The 23,166-nt window shown below is 29.8% G+C and overlaps 1 protein-coding gene across 1 annotated transcript; it reads left to right on the forward strand.

Annotated features, from left to right (window-relative positions):
- The first annotated feature begins 30 nt into the window (after window positions 1-30).
- Window positions 31-22,915, forward strand: LOC111618073. The gene is made up of 6 exons (XM_023359501.1): window positions 31-41; window positions 3,530-3,699; window positions 15,092-15,253; window positions 15,873-16,037; window positions 21,667-21,906; window positions 21,980-22,915. The coding sequence occupies exons 1-6, from the start codon at window positions 31-33 to the stop codon at window positions 22,201-22,203; spliced, it is 972 nt and encodes a 323-aa protein (XP_023215269.1). The 3' UTR covers window positions 22,204-22,915.
- Window positions 22,916-23,166: the final 251 nt, after the last annotated feature.

The raw sequence follows: 23,166 nt of genomic DNA on the forward strand, positions 1-23,166 counted from the left end.
TGCTTAAAGATTCTGCAGATACGTAAAGATATGGGTCCAAGGTAAGGCAACGCTACTTGAACTTTTGAAGACTCTCTTTTGCTGCATAAAGTAGTACATGGAAACAGTGCTTTCTTTACCTTATTGAGCACATACGTAAACTTTGCACGCGAAAAGCCCACAGCGCGTACCGCCAAATCGATGATTTCTAACTCGATGTTTATCAGCTCCTGCGTAGACGACAGTAAATAAGCCCTTCTGACAAGGGAGGCAATGGCAGTGTTAACGTATCGAGAAGGCTGAAAAGCCTCAGCTGGTATAATGTGCGGAGCTAAGCCAGATTTGTGATGGACCGAGAATTGTAGTCCTTCCGCAAATTTACGTATATGCAAGTCTAAGAACACTACTTCCGCATCGCTTTCTTTCTCCCAAGTGAAATTGATGGAAGGATATATACTTGCGAGTTGTTGCATAAAGATGAGGAACGACTCCTCTGTGTCCTCCCACGCTATGAGGATGTCGTCAACATAACGCAAACACAGCCTCGGGTAATGAATGGCAAGCGGGAAATTGAACGTTCTATGCTCAATCTCTCTCATAACAAGTTCCGCTAGGATAGCGGATAAAGTTTTTGTTTTTGTTGTTATTATACTTTTGCTTTATTTGATTGTATATCTAAATATGATCATAATAATTATTAGCTTTCTGATTTAATAAATAGATGCATCCTGAGGTATATAAACAGTGTGTTATTCAGATAGTTTTCAGTTCAGAAGTATTTAGCAATTTGGTTGTTAATGTAACATTACATGATATTAATAAATGTTTATGCTTGTTGTTGTTAACTTATATATGTTTCACTTCATTTTGTTTAATCAATTTGTCTACTTTTACATTGCTTAACAATTGAAATCTAACACTAATATAATTTTTTCCTTTGATTAATCCATTGATTATCTGTGTTTGTTAAGTCAGTTTGAAGATTAGTGTAAAAGCAGATAAAAGAAAAGAAATCATTACAAACAAAGAACAATATAACAGTGTAATTAATACCAATAAATATAGTATTTTAAATGAAAATCCAATAAATAAAATTTAAAAAGAGTTAAAAAAGTAAGTAATAAATTAAAAAATAATTTCAATAGAACAATATAAATATATAAATGTTACAGGAACTAGAGCAGTGATTCCCAAACTTTTTCGATCCACCGCCCCCTTTGTTCCGTAAAGTTATACCCAACGCCCCCTAACCCATTTTCTCTTGTGTGAGAAAAGGATTGGAAATATTCTTAGGAAAACTTTTCTATGAATCTCACACTTTGTGCCCTTACTGTACATTGTTCTCATCATCTGGAAACCATTAAACGCAATGTTTCCTCTTATCAGCCCCAATTTTGCCTTTGGTCACCGTTCAATACCCTGCCTCTATCATAGATCTATTCATCGCGCCAGAAGGGGGCGTTATTGCTTACTTTGAGAAACGCTGAGCTAAAATAAAAGTCAATGTGTTAGAAATATTCAAGTTGTGACCTTCAATAAAAAATAAAAAATATATAAAATGTCAACATTTTATATATATTCCGTCGAATTTTTATATATAGAATTTGTCTGCCGTCGCCCCTCTAGATTTCCTTAACGCCCCCAATTCTCTTTGAGCCTTCTACTGCCCCCCTGAAAGCCTCCAGCGCCCACAAGGGGGCGTTATCGCCCACTTTGAGAAACACTGAACTAGAGAAACAAGGATAAATATTAGAATAAAAACACAAAAATCCAATACGATATGGCTCAAAATTGCCAAGGCTGCACGTTTCCAGATTAGTTTTATGATGAAAAATATTACAAGCATTAATGATGACAGTTACTTTATATTGTCACTAAATTTCTGTTTAAACAATACTTGATAGTGCAGTGCATAGAATCTGTTACTTTTTTATAATATTGCTTTGCAACAGAGCCTTTGCTAAAAATGGTCATTTCGGGAATGATTTTTGTAAAGTTAATGAAATGTCCAAAAAATGTAAAAGTGTGGTTTTTTTGCTTTATTCAATGGTATAGGTATATATATATTCATCAATATTATCTAAAAAAATAACAACAATAATACACATAAAATCTTTTTAAAGCCAAATACATCAAAAATGAAGATTAGTTGATACATCAAATACATCAAAAATGAAGATAAAAACATTAGTAACTGTTATAATTAAATTCACATTACATGCATAGAAGTATTGTTTTTTAATATAACTACAATATTTTATTGTGACGATAACTAAAATTGTAAATGTTTTATTCAGTTTTAGTAACATTCTTGGAAATGATCAGACATTCCTGGAATGATAAGAATGTTTGCTTGATGATAATGATATTATAGGTTAGTAAAGGTACATTTTAATTATGAACGACAGTTTCAGAAATCAAAGCTGTTTATTTATAAAGCCATAACATTTATACTTAACATAAAATTAACTTTACTTAGTTCAGGAAAAGCTATATAATACAATCTAAAATAAATTCTGAAACAAAAACTTGTTAACTTTGTAAAGACTTATTTACAAAACAAAGCAAAGCATAATTCGTAAATTTTTTCAAAAACATCAATATCAGTATCGAAATAATAATATTCTCGATTCTGTTTTTTTTTTTTTTTTATTAATGATGATGTCACAATAATACTAATTATTTGTTCAAAGTTAATATAAGACATAATTTAATTCCAGTTTGAATTTTCTGTTCTACCCAGTCAGTTACCCAATATTTTCTTTAATGTTATGTCAATTTGTAACCAATAATCAACCATTATAAGGACTGAAGACTGCATTTCCTCCAAAAAAACGTATATCAGCAAATGCTCCTTGTATAATATGTCACTGAGAAAAAATGCCAGTATATAATATCAACTGCACATCGGGTTGTATACAATACATTAAATCTGACTTACAGAACCTGTAACTTATGCGTATCAATTGTTCATTCAACAACCAAACGTTTTCATAACCCCTTCTGGGTTCTTCATCAGGATAACAGCTGGAACGAATAGCAAACAATTGATTGAGGTTGTTGAATGAACAATTGATACACATTGGTTACAGTTTCTGTAAGTCAGATTTAATGTAAAAATGCCAGTAGCTTTTAATTCTTTAAAATCCACAACAAAACCAGTAGTGGAAAATTTAATTAAACATAAATCTTGTAATGAATAGCTAAAACTTACAAAAATTCTAGGATTTATTTTTACAGATGAAACAAAATTATAGAAATAACCAATATTAACACCATCCATAACTCTAGACACACATTTTTTGTTATTTAATTTTGAGTCTTCCTACTTATCTCTGTTCTTGTTGTTTTATCATCTCTCTTCTAACTGTATTGTACATCTTTTGAGTTAGGTATCTTCTTTTTTAATAAATTTCATATTAAATTTTGTGTAAGTTACCATTTAAGATCTTTATTTTTCAGTAGTTTTTATTTCATAATTCTCAAATACAATTAAAATTAAAAAGCTTAATTTTATAACCTAATATTTAATATCTATTTTTTAATTTAGATTATGGCTTGTTGTTCGAAATGGATTGGAACAAAGACCACCTCAAAAAATTGGTTATTGTAATTTAATTCCAAATATAGTAGACAATCCAGTGTTTGGATCTGCTCAGTATGAGAAATTAAATCAAGTTCTGGATAGATTTAACAATTCTTATTCACGTAAAATTCCAGGTAATGTTGATATATATTATTTTAAAAAATATTTTCTGGTATGATTGAAATTCATTAAACATATACTTTATAGGACATGGAAGTAGAGGTTCAAATATTTTTTAAAAAGCTTCAACAGCATTAATTACATTTAATAAAGTTTTTAAAACATAGAGGTATGAGTAAGAATCTGTAAAGAAGGAAGAAGATTAAATTATATATAAAGTAATAACAATATCTGTTGATTGTAATCACTTTCAGACTTAAGTATAAATATTCATAGTTCTCAAATACCTGAGTTTAAGATTCACAACACAATTATTTCATTCATTCAGTCTGTTAGTGATATAAGAGTAATATTTTATTATAAATTCATGTTTAAATATCATATAGAAAAACTAGTAAAACATCTTGCTAATTAGTGGGGAATGTTGTTGCAACACTGCAGTAGTGTTTCTTCAAAAAATACATTTTAAGATCACTCTTTACTGATTTTTAATCTACAGGGTGATTCAGCTAAGTATGTACAAACTTCTGGTTGGAGTAGGTTGCACAAAGACAAATCATAATCATATAGCAATGCCTGGTCAGAAATGCCATCTTCATGTGCTAGTGTACAGAGAAAACAAGAAACGAAAGAGCAGCACATAGATAACGAAATTCTTTTTATTGCTCATAAGACATTTGCAAAATGCATTGTGGTTACAGGTGTTCAAAGTTGCAATCGTGAACTGTAACACACGCTTGACATTTTCAGTGTATGGATCATGTACATTTTGGAAAATTCCTGGTGTGTCTTGGACTTCTGAAGCAGCTCTAGGTGCATGCTACCAGGTCCTCATCACTTTCAATTGGGATATTGTTACGGTGACCATATTTTTTGGGGGAAAATAAAGGACATATCGAAGAAAATAAAAAAATCTTATAAAATTCATAAGCTTATAACATTTATTACATGTACACATTGTAAAGATTCAAATAACATTAATTTTGATACTTTCAGTAGAATTAATTTTTTTTAATAGCACTGGTTCACGCTTTAAAAAGTCATAAAATTCCATACAGTTCATTTGAAAGTTTTATTTGACGGAAATAACGTGCTTACTTTTAAGTGGGTTTTTTCATTTGTCCACATATTATTCACCAATGAAAATATTCGTTCGATGGGGCATTAGATCCAGGGAGACAAAGAAAATTCTACAGTTTTACAAATGTTTTTGAAAGAAATTTCTTTTGCTGTAAAATGTTCAAAAATCTCAACCCACTTTTGATGGCAGAGCTTGTTATTCTGTCACCATTCATCGATCTTTTTGTTTGTGACATATTTTTTTTACACACAAAACTTCATCAAATAATTCACTGTCGAGTATACTTACAGACCAATGATTCAAAATAAAAATATAGCTTTCTTCTACCTTCACCCACAAAAGGATTTTGAATAATGTGACCCATTCAAACACCTCTATTTCAATAAAACACATGTCCCAATTATTTAGTACATTAACAGTAAATATGTCACATGCTCAAGCCCCCGAAGATTGTCGACAAGTGTCAACGAATGCTCACCAATGCTCCAGGTGTATCATCCACCAACCAGAGAGTTAAAAAACTATCACAAAAATCCCCATAAGAGTGTCTGCCCCTTGGTACTGTCAAAGGGCCATTCGGTTGGCGACACACTGCACTACCGCGCTCTATGTATCAACGTATGGACATGATGACAACACTGATCGTGATGGTGNAATAGAAATACACTGTTATGGTGTTTGAAAGAATAACTTGATTCTGATTTATCTTTGTTCAACTTATCTCTCCCAGAAGTTTGTACATAGCTGAATCACACCGTATAATTTATTGTCTTCTAATATGATCTTCAGCCATTACTTATCTATTCAGAAAGTCAATAATAAAGTTTATATTTTAATTAATAAATTAAACAGCTTTCCATAAACTAATTCTGAAAACTTCATTAGATTACAAATTAGACTCCCAGACCTTTATTTCAGACTGGTTTATTTTGACTCTGTTTTACTTTTTAACCTCTTTTGTTCTACATTAAATTTTTGTCATTTGTTAACCTCTCAACCTGTCTTATTTTGGAGAATGGACCCTGTTGACTTATCCACAGCCTCCCCACTTGATTTATAGCCCTCCTTAGCCATCCAGTGACAAAGTGAGAGGTGTTCACCAGACTGTCTCCAAAAGAAGGGCTTCGAATTGTTACCTCCTGAGCTCTCAGCCTCTCACATATGCATATTCTGATCATTTTCTGATTTTGTTTCTATGTAATATAGTAGAAATAATAATTTTAAAGCATTTCTGAAAATTGACAAAAATGTACAATTAACTATAGTCATAGCATATTTATAAAATGCCTATTTATGTATGAAGATGATAATAACTAAAACTGAAATATTGATTACAGTATGCAAAGTTTTTTTTATAAATATAACTTCTAAACTTTGGAATATATTAATTCTGATAACAATGTCTATGAATACAATGATTAAGGAAAGGTCCTAGCCAACCTCCCATAAACTTAATGCTATTTTATTATTAATATAATGACCTTATAAGAGGTCAGAATCTTCTTTGCAGTGACATAGCTACATATTCAGTGCCCTGGAGCAAGTCGAATTGGTGCACCCTCTTGTTTCTCGGAAGAGGTCTCACGAAATTTATTTTAAACATTTAATTCAAAAACATCTAATTATTTTGATTTAAAACCTTACTTAATAACAATTTATTTGAGATTCAAAGCATTTCAACAATAAAATATTCAATTTAATAAATCTTATAATACAGAGGCGTGCCGTACATTTGTTGATAGGGAAGCTGTGTTTCTATAAGAAGCCGACTTCCAGGGGCAATCAGTTTATTCTTTCTTTAAATGTATTTTTAATAGATTATTTATTTGACGTACTTAATAAATAAACAAGTTCAATATAATTACCTCTGTTATTAGATCCAATATATTCCATATGCCCTCTAAATGCCAATTCTTGCTTTGATAAAAACATATAACATTTATTTATTTAGATATATTATATCTATTAACCGTAACTATCTCGTTATAATTTTCAATATTTATTTTATATTATTTACTAATGTTAAATTCTATTCCGCTTTGATTTCCAAATTGCTTCAAATACGAAAGAATCGACGATTTTTCGTGTCTTTTGCCAGCTAAATTGTCAAAGNCTTAGTTTAAGAAAAGTTATATAATACAATCTAAAATAAATTCTGAAACAAAAACTTGTTAACTTTGTAAAGACTTATTTACAAAACAAAGCAAAGCATAATTCGTAAATTTTTTCAAAAACATCAATATCAGTATCGAAATAATAATATTCTCGATTCTGTTTTTTTTTTTTTTTTATTAATGATGATGTCACAATAATACTAATTATTTGTTCAAAGTTAATATAAGACATAATTTAATTCCAGTTTGAATTTTCTGTTCTACCCAGTCAGTTACCCAATATTTTCTTTAATGTTATGTCAATTTGTAACCAATAATCAACCATTATAAGGACTGAAGACTGCATTTCCTCCAAAAAAACGTATATCAGCAAATGCTCCTTGTATAATATGTCACTGAGAAAAAATGCCAGTATATAATATCAACTGCACATCGGGTTGTATACAATACATTAAATCTGACTTACAGAACCTGTAACTTATGCGTATCAATTGTTCATTCAACAACCAAACGTTTTCATAACCCCTTCTGGGTTCTTCATCAGGATAACAGCTGGAACGAATAGCAAACAATTGATTGAGGTTGTTGAATGAACAATTGATACACATTGGTTACAGTTTCTGTAAGTCAGATTTAATGTAAAAATGCCAGTAGCTTTTAATTCTTTAAAATCCACAACAAAACCAGTAGTGGAAAATTTAATTAAACATAAATCTTGTAATGAATAGCTAAAACTTACAAAAATTCTAGGATTTATTTTTACAGATGAAACAAAATTATAGAAATAACCAATATTAACACCATCCATAACTCTAGACACACATTTTTTGTTATTTAATTTTGAGTCTTCCTACTTATCTCTGTTCTTGTTGTTTTATCATCTCTCTTCTAACTGTATTGTACATCTTTTGAGTTAGGTATCTTCTTTTTTAATAAATTTCATATTAAATTTCGTGTAAGTTACCATTTAAGATCTTTATTTTTCAGTGGTTTTTATTTCATTGTTCTCAAATACAATTAAAATTAAAAAGCTTAATTTTATAACCTAATATTTAATATCTATTTTTTAATTTAGATTATGGCTTGTTGTTCGAAATGGATTGGAACAAAGACCACCTCAAAAAATTGGTTATTGTAATTTAATTCCAAATATAGTAGACAATCCAGTGTTTGGATCTGCTCAGTATGAGAAATTAAATCAAGTTCTGGATAGATTTAACAATTCTTATTCACTTAAAATTCCAGGTAATGTTGATATATATTATTTTAAAAAATATTTTCTGGTATGATTGAAATTCATTAAACATATACTTTATAAGACATGGAAGTAGAGGTTCAAATATTTTTTAAAAAGCTTCAACAGCATTAATTATGTTTAATAAAGTTTTTAAAAGGTAGAGGTATGAGTAAGAATCTGTAAAGATAGAAGAAGATTAAATTATATATAAAGTAATAACAATATCTGTTGATTGTAATCACTTTCAGACTTAAGTATACATATTCATAGTTCTCAAAATACCTGAGTTTAAGATTCACAAGACAATTATTTCATTGATTCAGTCTGTTAGTGATTTAAGAGTAATATTTTATTATAAATTCATGTTTAAATAACATATAGAAAAACTAGTAAAACTTCTTGCTAATTAGTGAGGAATGTTATTGCAACACTGCAGTAGTGTTTCTTCAAAAAGTACATTTTAAGATCACTCTTTACTGATTTTTAATCTACAGGGTGATTCAGCTAAGTATGTACAAACTTTTGGTTGGGGTAGGTTGCACAAAGACAAATCATAATCATATAGCAATGCCTGGTCAGAAATGCCATCTTCATGTGCTAGTGTACAGGGAGAACAAGAAATGAAAGAGCAGCACATAGAGAACAAAATGCTTTTTATTACTCATAAGACATTTGCAAAATGCATTGAGGTTATAGAAGGTGTTTAAAGTTGCAATCGTGAACTCTAACACATGCTTGACATTGTCAGTGTATGGATTCATGTACATTTTGGAAAATTCCTGGGCCCTTAGTCTCGGGCTTTTCGTGTTACAACTCCCAACGTGTTGAAGGTGTCACATGGTACCATCTCACACTCTGACGTCAAATCGGTAGTCTTGAGTTCTAACTCTCATGCTTTCCCATCTCACCATGTGAGTTGCTACTCATGTTGAGTCGAGTATGTGAGATCATTACACGAAAGTGAAAATTGCTGACGGATACGCAATTCTTATTGCTATCGTAGAGTTAAAGAGCCGAAAGATGTTGTTTGAGAAGGCAACGAATTTTTTGACCACAAGTAGATGACATTTCTTTTCGCGTCAAGTCAATACTAATAAAAAAATTTTAATTCATAATTGATAAAATTATACAGCAAATTTTTCCAAAAATAAAAAGAAGTATCTAATTCATTGAAAAGAGTATTAAAATGATAGTAAATTATATGTATAAATTATTAAAAGTGTAGACACTATATTAAGATTATTCATTAATCAGAAGTGTTAAGTTCTGATTAATAAATAATCTTAATAGACAAAACAATTTAAGAAATAGACCAAGGAAGAAAACTATATGAAAAAAGGATTAAATTAAAATACATTTTCCATTACATAACGGATTTTTAGCTCCAACACATGCAATTAATTTTTCAACTAATTCTTTCCACAAAGCAAATTGTCTTTTTCTTGTAAATTTGTTGTCGAATTTTCCACTGTTCGTTTTCTTATTATTTTATACATATGTTACTAATATTTCTTTTTGTTCTTCACTTTTAAAATAAAACATTGGAGGTTTTCATTTTGTTTCTGAATACTATATTGCTATAAGACAATTTTTAACTGTAGCACGTGTAAACTAATTCATGTTCATTTGTGTACAACTTGTTACAGTTAAGTTGATTGGTCGAATTATTATAGTCACAAACCCAGATGCATTGTAAATAATCCCATCATGCTTAATGACACGCAACCGAGTGAGTATGATATATTTCTACTCACCTTTCGAGTTCGCTCGAAGGGTCTAACTCGAGACTACCAGTTATGTGAGTCATAACTGTATAATGAGTGAGTGTAATTGAGTAAGTGTAATGACATCAGTTTGAGTATAATGACATCAGTTTGAGTACAACATGAAAAACTCGAGACTAAGGGCCTGGTGTGTCTTGGACTTCTGATGCAGCTACATATGCATGCTACAAGGTCCTCATCACTTTCAATTGGGGTATTGTACACTAGTGCTTTCATATAATCCCAGAAGAAGTAATCAGGACATGTTAAGTCCAGTGATCTTGCAGACCAATGAGGTTTACTACGGACAGTATCCTGAAAGAACATATAAGCAGTCTTGTGGCTGAACAACAATATGTACTGCATGAAGATGGTGTTTCCGACTCAACATTGCTATATGATTCTGATTTATTTTTGTTCAACTTATCTCTCCCAGAAGTTTATACATAGCTGAATCACCCTGTATAATTTTTTATTGCCTTCTGATATGATCTTCAGCCATTACTTATCTATTCAAAAAGTATTTATATTTTAATTAATAAATTAAACAGCTTTCCATAAACTAATTCTGAAAACTTCATTAAATTACAAATTAGACTCCCAGACCTTTACTTCAGACTGATTTATTTTGACTCTGTTTTATTTTTTAACCTCTTTTGATCTATATTAAACTTTTGTCATTTGTTAACCTCTCAACCTATTTATTTTGGAGAATGGACCCTATTGACTTATCTGCAATCTCCCCACTCGATTTATAGCTCTCCTAGCCATCCAGTGACAAAGTGAGAGGTCTTCACCAGACTGTCTCCGAAAGAAGGGCTTTAAATTGTTACTTTCTGAGCCCTCGGCCTCTCACATATGCATATTCTGATAATTTTCTGATTTTGTTTCTATGTAATATAGTAGTAATAATAATTTTAAAGCATTTCTGAAAATTGACAAAAATGTACAATTAACTATAGTCATAGCATATTTATAAAATGCCTATTTATGTATGAAGATGATAATAACTAAAACTGAAATATTGATTACAGTAAGCAAAGTTTTTTTTTTATAAATGTAACATCTAAACTTTGGAATATATTAATTCTGATAACAATGTCTGTGAATACAATGAACAAGGAAAGGTCCTAGCCAATCTCCCATAAACTTAATGCTATTTTATTATAAATATAATGACCTTATAAGAGGTCAGAATATCTTTAGAGTACTCTTTCAAACACTAAAGTAAAAACAGACTGCTGTTGTGTGTAAATATTCCTTACCATGTTAAAAATGTTATTTTTTTAATTAAATTACATTTATTATATATATAAAAGATAACAATACAACTTAAAAATTTCTAATGTCTTTATGTTGTATACACAAGATATTCCATATCAAATCATTCAGAATTATATATGTCATAGTTACAAAATCTGATTTTTACCTATTAGTTTAATAGGTAAAAATTAGAGGTAGGTAAACTAGTGTTTATACAGAGATTTTTTACATATGTGATAAACTGATAGCTAGGTTAGGTTTATAGATACATTTATTATAGTACAATCTGTTTACAATTTAAAATATATTAACATATTTTTTAATTTTGTACACAAAGTTAAAAATATTTATCACAGTGTGCCACAAGCAAAAAAAAGTTGGAGAACTACTGTACTAGAGTCGTCCAAAATAATTATAAAGTATTTAATTATGATTAAATGACATTTTTATATTTATTTAATGAATAAAAATAAAATTTGATATGATTCATACTTACATCTATACTAATATTATAAAGAGGTAATGTTTGTAAGTATGTATGTATGTATGTATGTATGTATGTATGTAAGTTTGTTTGCAGCAGGTAATCTCCGAAACTACTCATCCGATTTCAAAAATTCTTTCACCAATATTTAGAATGGAACCTCAGGGTGGACATAGGCTGTATATTATTCCATTAAACATTCATATAAATTAAAATATATAATCTAGGTTAAGGCTTTTATGTCCAACAGATGGCGCTATGAGTACGACGCCCTAAGTTTGCTTTTCTGTGAAAATGAACTAAAGCAGATAGTCATCTATCTATTTATATAAATAAAAATGTAATGTTCGTTTGTTCCTACCGATTCCTTTGAAATTTTGACACAACGCTGCATTCGAATATGCACGTGTTTTTATATAATATATGTGTCAAAATTCCCCCTACTGAAGGGAGATGGCTAGGATTAAGGCTTACAATAAAGAACTCTGCTTCTATTTATACTATTTTAGATGCGGTTTTTTGCGTTTTAATAGGGTACGTCAAGAGAATGTACACTAAGAAGAAATTTTTTGAAAAATTCCCCCCCATGGGGAAGTGTTATAAATAGATACATTTTGAGCCACAACAACGCGTGGTGGAGTCTGCTAGTTTAATATATTTTTATAAGCATTACCATTTTATAGAAGATTAAGAATACAGTTGTACTTAAATAACAATAGGTATAAATCAGTAGTTTTATAATATACATTTACTTATTTATGAAAAGTTAGAGATGTGCAAAGTGTTTTGAAAAGTATTGGTTTTAATTTAATGTAAAATTAAATTTTACTTTAAACTTTTTATTATATTCATTATTATAGTAAAACTGATTAGATAAAGGGTACGTTTGTAAAGTCAAACGAGTTAAATACATTAGTAACAAATCGTTTGAAAAGTAGTAATCTTGCTCAGTGTGCATGCTCTGCGGTGATGACATTTCAAACAAAACTCTAATGACGCTCATGAAGGAAAGAGTTAGTTTACTTCGTTAAGAAAATGGCCCGATGGTATCGATGTTTCTAAATCTACTCAAGTGTTTAAATTGTGAATTAAAATCCATTTAAAGGATCTAATCTGCACTTGAACCATGGTCCCTCAGTGTTAGGGACCATGGTTCAAGTCCTGAATTGTGAGAATATCCAAACACTAACCTTTCCATCATCATTCCTATATTTCTGTAAAAGGATTTCACTTGTAAAAGGATTTTACTGTAAAAGGATTTTGATTCTCATTAAAATAAAAGTCCTCCAACTTCAGCAATAGCATACAAGAAAGTATGTTGAGAGATGTGTATTTGATCAGTCAAGATATTACAGTTCTTATTGAATGAATAACTTCAGAAAAGTGTATAGTTTTTTTTGTACCATAAGCTTAATTCCAACAATAAGACAGAAGTTTAATAGCATTAATATGTATATGACAAATGGTGATTGACAACGTAGTCAGATTAAACTTCTCTAACAGATAAAGAGTATTTGACTTTTTATAACTTTCCCTATTCATATTCTAAGCCAGTCTTTATTTGATGCCTATGGTCAAAATTCATCGTCTGAAAGAGTATTTGAATTGATTCTTTGTTTTTACTTTAAAATATTTCATTTGTAATTAATTCTTTCAGAATATTGAAGGTGAGACATTGCATTTTCATACGGTTGGTTTTATGGATGATGGCATCTATTATTTAGATGTAAATAATATAACAGATGTCCTATTTGAAGGGTCTGGAGATTGTAAAAATGTCCGTTAAGTACATGTGTCCACTATTTGTGAGTGTCCATTAATGGAGGTTTTACTGTATATGATTTTAAAAATATTTCCAATTTNTAAAGAACTCTGCTTCTATTTATACTATTTTAGATGCGGTTTTTTGCGTTTTAATAGGGTACGTCAAGAGAATGTACACTAAGAAGAAATTTTTTGAAAAATTCCCCCCCATGGGGAAGTGTTATAAATAGATACATTTTGAGCCACAACAACGCGTGGTGGAGTCTGCTAGTTTAATATATTTTTATAAGCATTACCATTTTATAGAAGATTAAGAATACAGTTGTACTTAAATAACAATAGGTATAAATCAGTAGTTTTATAATATACATTTACTTATTTATGAAAAGTTAGAGATGCGCAAAATGTTTTGAAAAGTATTGTTTTTAATTTAATATAAAATTTTAGAGGATCTAATCTGGACTTGAACCATGGTTCCTTAGTGCTAGGCCTGAATTGTGAGAATATCCAAACACTAACCTTTCCATCATCATTCTTATATTTCTGTAAAGGGATTTCACTTTTCAGAGTTGTTAGCATGATGATCCATTGATGATGATGATATAAACACTCCCCACACACACACACAGTATAATCCTGTTATATGCAGACTCTCTACATGCACCTTTCAAATTTATGCTATTGGCAATTTGAAAAACAATATTTAAATAAAAATTCTTAATTGTTTGCTAAATTCTTGTCATTTTTGTAAGATTTCATCATCTTACAGCATCTTGCTCATTTACACTCATTCTTATTCTGGGAAAGTGGTTACTGTGACTCATTTCTTTGTTTTGCATTAAACACTTGAATCTGTCTTTGAATCAGAACAAAGATGGATGCAAGTTCCTGTGATTCTCATTAAAATAAAAATCCTTCAACTTCAGCAGTAGCATACAAGAAAGTATGTTGAGAGATGTGTATTTGATCAGTCAAGATATTACAGTTCTTATCAAATGAATAACTTCAGAAAAGTTTATAGTTTTTTTCGTACCATAAGCTTAATTCTAACAATAAGACAGAAGTTTAATAGCATTAATATGTATATGATAAATGGTGATTGACAACGTAACCAGATTAAACTTCTCTAACAGATAAAGAGTATTTGACTTTTTATAACTTTCCCTATTCCTATTCTAAGCCAGTCTTTATTTGATGCCTATGGTCAAAATTCATCGTCTGAAAGAGTATTTGAATTGATTCTTTGTTTTTCACTTTAAAATATTTCATTTTTAATTAATTCTTTCAGAATATTGAAGGTGAGACATTGCATTTTCATACAGTTGGTTTTATGGATGACGGCATCCATTATTTAGATGTAAATAATATAACAGATGTCCTGTTTGAAATGTCTGGAGATTGTAAAAATGTCCGTTAAGTAGAGGTGTCCACTATTTGTGTGTCCATTAATGGAGGTTTTACTGTATATAATTTTAAAAATGTTTCCAATTTTTTATTTTGCAAAAAAGCATTTAATTAAATCAGAAGTGTTTATTTTTAGAGCTCTGTTTTTTCTCATCAAATAAATTTGGACTGCATTAACTATATTACGTGACTATGTAGCATACTGAATTATTCAGTTGCATATTAAATTTTTGTGATATTTAAATTGTTAATGTAAAAATTAAAAAATTTGATTATAACAAAATGTTTTTAATTAGGAAGAATTATTTCTATTGAATCTCAAGAAATGAAACTGTCGTCGTGGTCAGTATTTGATCCGGATCGTTCAAACTGGTCAGTGAATGGAGAACATGCAAAAAAATTTTTGTTTGTTATAAGAATATTTTTTGAACTTGGTGTACCAGAAGGAGAACAAATTGGTAAGTGTAAATTTTTTATTTGAATTATAAATTTTCTACAGAGTGAGTCGGGAGAAGAATGGTATGAGCATTGTAAACAAAAGAACTGCATAAACATGGGTGTTATTCTTAGTAGTTTCAGAGATTTAGTTATTTGAAAATCGCTCAAATATATACAATAATAATGAATTATATATTTATTACATTCTCAATGAATAGTCAAAAATTGAACTGTGAATGTTGACATACTTCACAACTTGTGTCTGAAGGTAACATCATTTCTGAGTTATTCAATGATGATCATGTGTCCACTGACAAAGTGTGAGTTGCATCTGATCATTTCTCAGAAACAAATGTTGGATATCCTGCTACTGATAGGTATGTAATTCAAAGCAACAAAATGTTTGATTGGCTCTTGTCTTTGGAACATTGAGGCACATACTCATTCATTATTGTTATATGTATGTGAGCAACTTTCAAACATCTGTAACTTTTAGTTGCCTGTTCAAGGTTAACCTGCAAATTATACTCTCATTGTGTATCACTGTTGTTACAGTATATTGATTAGTTAATAATAATCATTAATTTTTAACAGTTTTAACTTATAAAAGAATAATAATCATAATAATAATTTTAATAGGTATAGCAGATTTCGTTCCTCGAACAATATATGAAGGAGGATTACTTTCCAAACCAGAATATGAACCTTTTTCCAATGTTGTTAAAATGGCATCTCAGTGGTGTGCAGCACAAAGATGTATCAGATATTGCAATGCCCAATCATTGGAATTAAAGATGAAATATGGTAAGTTATAGTAAAATATAATTTCTTTACATATTTTAGTATTAAAGCTAATAAAATTTTAGTCCTTTCAACTGTCAAAATATGATAAACTACTATTAGAAAAATCAAAAACCAACAGAAATGCAAAAAACTCGCATTAATGAACATTTTCCTGCATGTTAACCTTTGTAGGGGGTTAGACAAATATGGCACTATCACAATGTAGTGGAGAATAAACATGGGAAATTTTTTAAGAATTTTCCCACGCATTTGTCTTGTTTCTGATTTGGAAATATTTTTTAAACATTTACGTCTAGTAAAGAAAAAATCTTTCTTTATTGTCACATAATTTCTTTTTATGTAAATTTTTTTCATGGTAATTTTTGGCTAAAAGTTTTTGGCAGATATGGACATTGTTCTCCAGTGCCAAGCGATCACCCTTGACAGGTATATCCATCAATCACTGCAGAGTGGTTAAATGGACATCATCAAGCTATTAATTAACATTCCAAATTTGAACTGTACAAGATGGAACACAACAATTTGAAATATGTAAGCTTGTTCATTGGTGGACTGGATGCCTTCTTAACCTTATAGACCATGTTAATCAGTATTTAGTAGTTGCTATTTGTCAGAATATGGGATTTGCTAGAACCTTCTCATTTAAGTACAGTACAGTCGACCCCCCTATAACGCACTTTCCTATAACGACAATTCCTATAACGTAGCGAAAAAATTGTAGCAACATTCGTATAAAGTACCTCCTATAACGTCGTTTCGCAACAAAATTGAAAGAATCTGGACCAATAGTGGATGAGCAGCCGAACTACTTTCCTTTGTCCTGCGCCACGCTACGGAGCGGCTAAATTGAGTTTGNAGTACCTAATTTATATATAATTAATATATAATTATATGTACAGTACCTAATTTATATATAATTTAAATAATACTGTCCAGACGATAAAAATCTCTCCGTAGTTGGCGCTACGGACGGCGGGAAAGTAGTTTGGCTGCCCGATGACATTTGAGGTGTTTATAGGGAACTTTTACTATTTTTTATGGATAACGGTAGCAATTTTTTCGTAGTTTTATAGGAATTGTAATTATAGGGACCTTAATTATAGGGGGGGTCGACTGTATGACACTATCACAACGTATGGAGAATAAATGTGGGAAATTTTTTAAGAATTTTCCCATGCGTTTGTCTCGTTTCCAATTCAAAAAAATTTTTTAAACATTTACGTCTAGTAAAGAAAAAATCTTTCTTTATTGTCACATAATTCCTTTTTATGTGAATTTTTTTTCACGGTAATTTTTGGCTAAAATTTTTTGGCGGATATAGACATTGTTCTCCAGTACCACGTGATCACCCTTGACGGGTATATCCATCAATCACTGCAGAGTGGTTAAATGGACATCTTCAAACTATTAACATTCCAAATTTGAACTGTACAAGATGGAACACACCAATTTGAAATATATAAGCTTGTTCATTGGTGGACTGGATGCCTTCTTAACCTTATAGACCATGTTAACCAGTATTTAGTAGTTGCTATTTGTCAGAATATGGGATTTGCTAGAACCTTCTCATTAAGTACAGTATATACTATCTTAAAAAGCATTGTTAAATTATATAACAATAAATTACAATTCGATACCTTTTGGCCGGCATTGCCATACTCAATCTCTTCGTAGACTGTATATCGTAAAAATTACAATATACAGTCTACATATACTTGTGAGTAGTGTAATAAATTACTCTTGACTGAAATTTAATTTAAGAATTCAAAAATAGAAGATTGCCATCAAAAATTGATCTTCATAGTGTACATCATAGGAAAATGAGATCACACAGCAGAGTTGACCTTCTTTTATAGATTCTTCACTGTTTAAATATTGCTGTAAGCATTAATATGTGCCATACTTAAAATTGTAGTAAAATGGCTCTGTACACAAGCTTCGTCAATAGAACAAAATATTAATTTGTTTTACCTCTATGTCCTTACTGTTTTACATTTCTGTGTATAATATACACAGAAATGTAAAACTACATGGACCTTGTTTATTGATAGGACTTATTATACTACTGTAGTTTCTGATTAGAAAATAGAGATCTTAGCCAAAAGTCAAAATAAAGATATTTTGTTTTGACTTTTGAGTAAGATCCTGTGCCTTTTGTTGAAAATTTTTGAAATTTTGCAGGATAGTTTGTGTGTTAGGACATTTGATGCTATTAAATTTTGGTGGTTAAAAATTGAAAAGGTGGGGAAATAGAAGGAATCATGTGTTGTATCTCTATTGGAGTTAGACTTAATGAAGATTTTTCTTGTTATTAGCATTTACAATGTTTTATAATACTCATATCTATCCTCAAAATTAAGCTCTTTACCATTTTAAAATAATTAATAATATAAAAGTTTTTTTTAATAAAGTCTCTTAACAGATGGCATCACACACAACTTTTAAATCTTGCTGGGAAAGTTATGTGACTCATTGCTGGATATTTACTTTTGATGACGTTTTAAACAAAACTCTGATGACGCTCACGAAGGAAAGAGTTAGTTTACTTCGTTAAGAAAATGGCCTGATGATATCAATGTTTCTAAATCTACTCGAGTGTTTAAACTGTGAATTAAAAGGTGAAATGATTGAAATAACTGTCCACTCGAAGCAATCTAAGAAAAATATTTTGGATAAGGCTGTTCTAGCAACATTCATATCTTCAATTTTTGAAACATCCATTTAGCAATAAACGAATCGTTCAAAAAGTCTAATGAAATAAGAATAATGATGTTATTTTCATTTAACTCATTCTACTTTACAAATGTACCCANTCTATCCTCAAAATTAAGCTCTTTACCATTTAAAAATAATTAATAATATAAAAGCTTTTTTAATAAAATCTCGTAACAGATGGCATCACACACAATTTTTAAATCTTGCTGAGAAAGTTATGCAACTCATTGCTGGATATTTAGTTTTAGTTTAATGCATATTTACAGTTAGTTAAACAAATCAAAAAAATGTATTGTTATTGTTTTTATAATGAATTGAAATTAACAACATATACATGCAATGAAATGATACTGAAAAGTAAATGAATGTACATTAAAAGTGACACATTATTTTATTTGGTCAATTTTACTGTACATTCATTTACTTTTTATTATATTCATTATTATAGTAAAACTGACTAGATAAAGGGTGTTTGTAAAGTCAAACGAGGTTAAATGCATTAGTAACAAATCGTTTTAGTAGTAGTAATCTTGCTCAGTGTGCATGCTCTGTGGTGATGACATTTCAAACAAAACTCTAATGATGCTCACGAAGGAAAGAGTTAGTTTACTTTGTTAAGAAAATGGCCCGATGATATCGATGTTTCTAAATCTACTCAAAAGTGTTTAAATTGTGAACTAAAAGGTAAAATGATTGAAATAATTGTTCACCCGAAGCAATATAAGAAAAATATTTTGGATAAGGCTTTACTAGCAGCATTCATATCTTCAATTTTAGAAACATCCATTTAGTTATAAACGAATCGTTCAAAAAGTCTAACGAAATAAAAATAACGATGACGTCATTCTCATTTAACTCGTTCGACTTTACGAATGTACCCAAAGTAATGTGTCAACTTTAATCTCATCACATAAGTTATTTTTTCATATTTTAATCTCTAACAAATGGAAAGGAAGAAAAAGTATGTAATTTTATTTTAAAAGTATGTAATATAATTTTATGTGGATAACCCACAGCTGTTTGAAGGCTGATGTCAATAATGCAATGATATGGATTTCCATGATTCTAACTCACAATTACTCATTCAACCTCATTTGACATCTTTATTTTTTCATAAACTTATTATCAAGAGCATTTTTTAAAAATGTGAAAATTTTTTTGCCACTTTCATTTGCCAAGATAATTTTTCTTGAAACTACAAAAGTGCATAGTTAGCTGTTATGTCTATGGGTATTTGCAAAAGAAAACAAAAATTTTTTATATATCAACTCAGTTTTAAAATTTAGAATGTTTATTTTTATGGGAAACAGGAATAACATTTACAATTGATTGCTATTGAAAGGACTTTCAAGAATTCCAAGATGACAAAATAGACTGTCATTGTTTTTCTGTACATCAATCCAAACTTTAATAATAATAAATATTCTTAAGCTTGATCTAGACAAAGTGTAAAGCAGCTAACATTGTGTTGTGTGTAATCCCACACTATCAGTTGAAAATAATATAAATAATGAAATTCTTCTTGGACAATTCAAAAGTGACTGTAAAAGCTTATGAGCATGTACTTATAACAGTGAGAAGTCTCTTAAAAACAAATTATTAAGAAGATTGATCTTAGAGATATTTTAACTTTATTCAATCTACTATATATATATATATAAGATAATATTTAATAACAATGAAACACATCATCATTCTAAAGATTTTCATTATCTTTAACATAATTTACTTAATTGTTCAAGGAATATTTGTAAGCATCCCTCATAAACCTTTTTTAATAATAGTTTTGATGTTAACAATTCCAGATATAAACTTATCAGTTGATAAGTTTATATCTGAAATTGTTCACACAGTTCTTTGATCATGTACCCACTGTATTTCGTACAATGATGTGTGTATTTTAAAATGCACACATCTTGTATTTTTATGGAAGTTGTGTGAATCCAAGTTTTCTGATTATCTGTGACTTAGTTGAACATGTATTGACATTTGATGCTACATGGAAGTGGGATTGTTTAAGCTAAGTGTTCAAACAAATTTTAGTCACAAGTACAATAAATATTGGCTTGTTATGCTTTGCCTAAATCAGGCTTTACTTGAACTTGTACTTTGAAAGCCATTAAGATCTGGTAATTCTTCCTCTACATAATCTCAGAAAATTATTTTGAAACTGATTATTGATTTTAACATATACTAATTATTTACACCAAATAAAAGCCACAGTTCCACTTGCAGAAAAGTATTACTGAAACATAAGAATTTTGTTACCCTAATATAGTTCCAGAAAATCAAAATTTAAAATGGTTATTTTGTGTTGTTGTATTTAAAAATGAAAATTGATAGCCAATAGAAGGTGAGAATGAATGCGACATTGATAGATTAATATGGCATGTACAACAAAACCACGTAAATTGTAGATTGCTTACAACAGCTTTCTTACATTGAAGATGTTTGTTTTTAGACTTTATTATTATTGTTATTTTGCTGTTGAAAAAATAGATAAAAGGAAAAAATTGAGTCAGATATTATAAAGCTATAATTTATAAATTTATTACCATTCATCTTATAATTCCTGAATTAGAACATAAGATGTAAAATTTCCTAGGAAATTTAAAAATCTTATGTTTTTAATATTATCTAGACGTTCTAGCTTACAGCGCATAGTATTCATGTCATGTTTTCACTTTAGAGATGAGTTATATGATGGTGTTCTAGCAATCTTTGGCAAGGTGTACATCAATATGCATTATCTGCGTAAATATTTCTTGTATGCATATCTCCTTATCTGTACTTAAGTTTGTATAAAGTAAAGATCTGGATAGATGGTTAGAATATTTTAATTTTTATATATAGATACATGAATGCAATTGAGTTTTTTGAATGTGATTTTTAAACTTGTTTAAAACTGTTGTAGATGGTGTTATAGATACACAACGAATGAGTTATACAGAACATGGAGATAGAAATACCTACTATGTGAGAATATTACGAGTGACCTATACAAAATGTTCTGAGATAAATGCACTTCCACCTCCTCTTCATTTAAATTGCAAAACTATTATTCCTTATCAAGTAGCTCATGCTGCATTTTCTGAAGAATATGAAGATTTGAGAATGGTAAAAGAAAGATTGAAGAGATGGGTCGAATTAACAGGTAATATTTGTATACCTTTTTGTAATGTGTCTAAACTTGAAAGTTTTAATAACCAATTAAAGTTTTTATTTAGGGGCTCGTGTATTGAGTGCAGAAACTGCCGCAATGAGATTAAGAACAGGCGGAGAAGCCAGGCATGGAATTGAAACCACTTTTACATATAATCGTTCCGAGTTCAACGAACATTGGATTTATGTTTTTAGATTATATTTGGATGGTTACTATGCAGATCCACCAGCACATTTGATGCCACAGCCACCAACACCAGTTTACGATGATTGTTGTGTTATTTTGTAAATTAGCTACTTTAAAGTAAGTTAGGAAAAATTAATTTTGTACAAAAGACCTGAGTATATGCAATATTTATATTAAGTTGAAGTTGTTCTGAAAGCTCTGTTTCAGTAGATTAAGAAAGTACAGTAGAGCATCAATTATCCGAATCAGTTGGGGACTGGGGTTGTTCGGAAAATTGATTTTTCGGATAACCGATTATGTAGGGAAAAAATATATTAACCTATCTCATGTTGAAATTTGTTCAAATCCTGGCACATCCTTAAGTACATTCTCATGGTCGTGCCAGTGCTACCAGCTAAAACACGCACACCAAAAAAAATAATATTGGAGTAGCCCAAGACATAGCCAAAGATTGCAGCACTAGCAGAAATTTAAATTTGCTGACTGAAAAGCGTTCGGTTAATTCACGTTTTGGTTGATCGACATTCAGATAATCAATGCTCTACTGTATTAAACTTTTAATTTTTCATAATTTTTTTTGTATGTTTGTTACACATAAAATGGAGGAATGCAATAGACTTAATATACTATTACTATTTTTATAAAGATATACCATATTTACTCGGATATAAGACAATCTTGCATATAGGACAAGGGGTGACTTTAAAGATCAAAATAAAGAAAATTAGATTTATTAATATCTGGTGTGGTAGCTGATGAATACGTAGATTTAGTATATATCTCTTTAATCCAAATTAGTAAAAATGGTAGACTTTCTCTCAGCTATTAGGTTAGGTACTCCTTTATTGCAAATCACAAATGCATTTCGGGCTTATATTAGACCCTCTTCAGTGTAAATGCTACACATATAAAGCATAAAAAGTAAAAAATTAATTAATTTACAAATTTTTCACACGCAGATGATTTTTACAGACAATAAATAAATCCTTTTTACATACCTCAGAAGACAGAGTAACGCTTTTCTAATTGTACGACTCTCACAATGATATTTTATATAATCCAAAA

Source organism: Centruroides sculpturatus, unplaced genomic scaffold (genome assembly GCF_000671375.1).
Source record: "Centruroides sculpturatus isolate CEXI.00-Female unplaced genomic scaffold, Cexi_2.0 scaffold155, whole genome shotgun sequence".
Lineage (NCBI taxonomy): Eukaryota > Metazoa > Arthropoda > Arachnida > Scorpiones > Buthidae > Centruroides > Centruroides sculpturatus.

What these genes read in the sequence shown, in the direction of transcription:
- LOC111618073 (XM_023359501.1), top strand. An exon ending in ACCAGAAGGAGAACAAATTG is followed by an intron (nt 15,254 to 15,872) that starts GTAAGTGTAAAT and finishes TAATTTTAATAG; the next exon opens with GTATAGCAGATTTCGTTCCT. An exon ending in GGAATTAAAGATGAAATATG is followed by an intron (nt 16,038 to 21,666) that starts GTAAGTTATAGT and finishes AAACTGTTGTAG; the next exon opens with ATGGTGTTATAGATACACAA.